Here is a 4,917-nt window from a genome sequence, read left to right on the forward strand (position 1 = left end):
TTTAATAAAAATAAAATTAGCTCTTCATTGTGAGAATTTTAATTGGTTGATTTAATCATAATATCTTTGCCTGCAAAATATTACCCAAATATATATATAATAATACTTCATCCATTTTCTGTGTCAGAAAGGAAAAACGTGCATGTGCAATTGTTCTACTACTGCTTTCTCACATTGAGAGGGAAAGAGAGTGAAGGAGCTTCTTTCAGTCCATTCATGGATATAAGAAAAGATTGGGTTGCTGAATTAATCATTGACGCCTTCATATAATAGTATTCAGTTAGGGTATATTATATGTGAAACTTTTTTTGATACTATATAATACTAATATTGTGTGAATGAAGCGTGAGATGTATATTTTGGCAACCGTCTTTCTCGGTGCTTGGACTGAAGGGAGCTCCTTCTCTCTGTTGCCTTCATTTGTATCCATGTCCCAAATGGCTTTATGGAGATGTCTAAGCTTAATCTATATATGCTTATCATAAAAAGGTGAGGCCAACACTGTAGCTGATGTTACACATCGTCTTCTAGCTCTTTGTAAGTATTAACTCTTTACCACAACTGCCCAAGATTCAGCAAACATCTGAACAGTTTGCATATGAGTTTTGTGACCCACTTAGTACTTTTTTATTTAGCAGGAAAATCATGATCTCTATCACATGTATACTTATAATGCAGCCCAGTGGTGACACATGTATATATCCGATGGATATATCACTTTGTTTCGCTTAAACTTTAAAAGGATCACTCATATAACTATGGAGGCCTATATGATTACTTTATACACGTATTTTTCTTGAAGCCGATAATTAACAATGTGCTACTTTCCTTTCTGCAGGTTTTTCTGGTACAATTTATCTTCTCTCTTTTATTCTCACTACACTTTTTCAGGTTCTTTCTTTGGGGGTTGGGAAAGCAAAATTTAGGTCATAGTGGGTCTAACAGTTCACTTGTATTTGTACAACTCACAGCACTCATTGCAACTATCTATTTTTTTTTTTCTATTTAAGTGTCATGACCCTACATACAATTAACATGTCAAATCATTATTATGGATTTAAACAATTTATATATAATTTTGAGAATTGATTTTTTCACACACTTAATATATAAATATCTTCATTTTTTATCATATAATTTATCAATATATTGTAATTTAACTCATCCACATATGGAAAATAATCACTAGAAGATATCATTATTAATTAAAAATCAATATAATCCATAAGTATCATTATGGTTGCATTGCATGTTTTATTGAGGGTGAAGATATAGAATCATACTATAATGAGTCATTGAAAGTATGTATATCGCATTCCTATGCGCTAATTACTTCTCTTTCAATTTCCAAGGCATGCCACTAGACATCCTGCTTTAATACAGAGCAAACTGCATTAGTTAATATATTTTTGTGCGAGCCATTCAGACTTCACTGTTCATCATTGCTTTCTTGTCTACACCTCGAGAAGTTGCACTTGCACAAGTTTCATTACCATATTGTATTGATTTTGCTGATAGTGTAATCTGACAATGATCCTGTCTTTTTGCCTAGGATAGTTATTCATATAAAACACGTGTTATGCTCAAGTGGCTTGGAAATTAGTGATAAATAGTATTCAAGCGGAAACTCTCTCTCTCTCTATATCTATCTATCTATATATATATATATATATATATATATATATATATATATATATATCAATGTGATTTAATTTCAACCTGCTATTTAGACTTATTTGTTATTATTTAAAAATTTAAAGGATTAACTATAATTTCAACATAATATTTACAATACGCTTGACAGGAGTTCTCTTAGATTTTAAAAAATTGAAAATATTAAGTTATCATATTTAGTATAAATAGTTTTTTTAAAAAATCCAAAAACTAATCGTTACATACTTTTTTACTTCAGGATTCCTAATGTTTCATGAAGAAAGCGACAAATTTAATATATACAACATAAAAGTCTTGGAGTCAAATAGTCTAATTAATATATATAATCTCTAATTTATTTATTTATTAAAATTTCAATTAGCCGGCAAAGCAGGCTTGGCCGGCCATGTCATTGGAGTAAATTTTCAGCTTGAAAATGGCATGCTTTACAGAAAAATTTGATATATATAACACTGAAACTTGACACTGATGCTGCAACCCAATATTTGAAAGACCACTAAAGTTGAAGGTAAAGCAGAAACAAAAATTAACATGAGACAAGCTGGTGCATATTCAGGGTTACTGTGTGGTGGAATATCAGGAAGGACAGGACCACACTCTCTACCATTGGCAAGGATCAAGAAGATCATGAAGAAATCTGGGGAGGATGTTAAAATGATATCAGGTGAGGCTCCTATTGTTTTTTCCAAGGCTTGTGAACACTTCATTGAGGAGCTTACTAGAAGGTCTTGGATTATGGCTATCCAAGGCAAAAGGAGAACTTTGCACAAAGAAGATGTGACCTCTGCTGTTATAGCCACTGATATCTTTGACTTTTTGATCACTTTGGTTTCCAATTCTGGCAGCCATGCACTTGGTGTCCCCTCTAATTTGGAGATGGAAACTATAGATTACTCTTAAGCAACCATACAACTCAGCTAGCACAAAATTTGAGTTTAATATTTTATAATATGCCTATGTAATTATTCTAATATATTATCCAGATGAAGTTATAAAGTAAGAACTTTTATCTGTTGGTTATGCATCCTTATACCAAAAATGTAATGAAGTTGTGTTATGATTTTTAATGCACACGAATCCTATGTTATTGTTAGTACCTATGAAGAAAAGGTTTGGCAGTGGTGCCTATAATATGTTGATGAAATTCTCTTAATGTAGCTGGCTAAAGGACTAAGATATATGTAGTAACTCAAAGCGAAATGACAATTTAGGTTTCAGGCAAATAAAAACAATAGTTTTAGACCTTGAAGGTTTTAGAAATTTAATAAGTTTTTAATTTACAGTGTATCGTCTTTTGCGATAAAAGCAATCTTTTAATATTATTCTTACAGATATTATATTTACAAATACTTGTTATTATTTTTCATTGAATGTTAAACGAATTAAAAAGATTGAGAATTTTAGAATTAATAATAATAAGAATTAAAGTAAAAAATAGATAAATTATAAAGTTAATTTTATATAGATGAAATACTAAGACTTTATGTGTTGAAGATTATACACATTCCTGTTTATGTGTTATCCTAATGATCTTACACAAATAAATAAGAGCATATATATTATTAAATTTAATTAACTAATTAAAAATTTTAGTGAAAATTGATTCTTATAATCTCTACACATAAATTACTTCTTATTTTCATTAAGTTATCAATGGTATAATTGCCTAGTTAACTAAAATTAACTTAATCAATTCAAAACTATTAATAATAACAAAGAAACAACTTTAATTAATAAATAATATCAAAATCATAAAACTAAACTTAGATTAAAAAAGAATTATATAACAAAAATTAATTTTAATTTCATAACAAAAAATGTTTAATTATGCATAATTATAAAGATAAAAACAAAAAACACTCATAATCCTAAACAATAAAGAAAGAAAAATTACTATGATTAATATGTTTCGAAAAAAAAATTAATTTTGAGATAAAAAAAAAGTCACCGTTTGAATATCTCATGCAGACAACCACATGAATGGGAGAAGAAAAGTTTGTAGATGTAGATTGAAGTTTGCATGTAGAAGAGAGAGATAGTTCACTTTAAATTCAAATTTTCGATTAAAAAAATACAAGATAAAATTTAAATTCAAAATTCATCCATTCTTTGCTTTTTAAAACTTTTTTGTTATAATTTAACTCATTTGTCACTATTTTCTTTAATAAAATTAAGAGAAATTTAGTTCATCTAAAGAGTAAAATAATAATTTTAATAAAAAATAAAATAAAATTTTATAGATAAAGTAAAAAATTGACAATTTATCAATTTTATACTCTACATTGATTAGATTATGTAGAATACGGTGAATTTTAAAAGATTGTTAAAAAAAGTGTAAAATTTAAAAAAATATTGCTTGTGATTAAAAAAAGATAATCAATTATTTAAATGAGTGGTGTTATTTTTCTTCTTTTTTTTTTTAATTAAAAGGTTGTTTGATGTGTACTCACATGATCATTAATTATACTCTAGTTCTTTTGTTTATATTTTCCTAGTTCCATCCATTGGTTAACATGTCGGTATTGTTGATTCAACAAACAAGAAACTAAACCAACTATTAAAATAAAAAATATTTTAAAAAAATATTATATGATTAGAATTTCATAACCTTCATCGTTTCTAATAATGAATATTAAATTTATGTAATTTCAACATTTGTAGTTATGTATCTAAATTTTATTATTTAGTTATATTTTAAAATTATATTATTTAGTGAAATAAAGTAATATGATAAAGTATCGAATAATTTTTTATAAAATCCATCTACTTATAAAAAATTTTAAAACCATCAATCGAATTAGTTAATTTTATATTATATAAAAATTTATTAAGTAACATAAATGTATAAGTTGGGCACTTGATGTCAACGAATTCTAACTATGTATATATATACATAAAAAATATAAAAAAAATATATTATCATCTGATCATAAATTGTTATATAAAAAATAATTATTAATTTTTGTAAGAATTAATATAAAATTTAGATGTAGTGTATATATATAATTGATGAAATTGATTTTGTTTACATATAATTATGTTAAATATTTAGACTAAAACAATCACTTATTAATTGGTTTATGTACTCTATGATTTTAAAAATATTTTTATTAAATAAAATATTTTATATTATTATTTTTATAATTTTAAATTATAAAAAGTTAAATTTAATAATTTAGTTACTAATAAAATTTGATATTGTGATTTAGAAAGTTAATATTGAAATATAACTTATAAGCTATC

General features: G+C 26.0%; 1 protein-coding gene across 1 annotated transcript; it reads left to right on the forward strand.

Annotated features, from left to right (window-relative positions):
* Nucleotides 1–2,205: 2,205 nt before the first annotated feature.
* On the forward strand, nt 2,206–2,574 carry LOC113848410 (nuclear transcription factor Y subunit C-1-like). Its single transcript, XM_027477899.1, has one exon. The coding sequence runs from the start codon at nt 2,206–2,208 to the stop codon at nt 2,572–2,574; it is 369 nt and encodes a 122-aa protein (XP_027333700.1).
* The last annotated feature ends 2,343 nt before the right edge of the window (nt 2,575–4,917 follow it).

The sequence above is a fragment of the Abrus precatorius genome, unplaced genomic scaffold, assembly GCF_003935025.1.
Source record: "Abrus precatorius isolate BTA unplaced genomic scaffold, Abrus_2018 Scaffold8, whole genome shotgun sequence".
NCBI lineage: Eukaryota > Viridiplantae > Streptophyta > Magnoliopsida > Fabales > Fabaceae > Abrus > Abrus precatorius.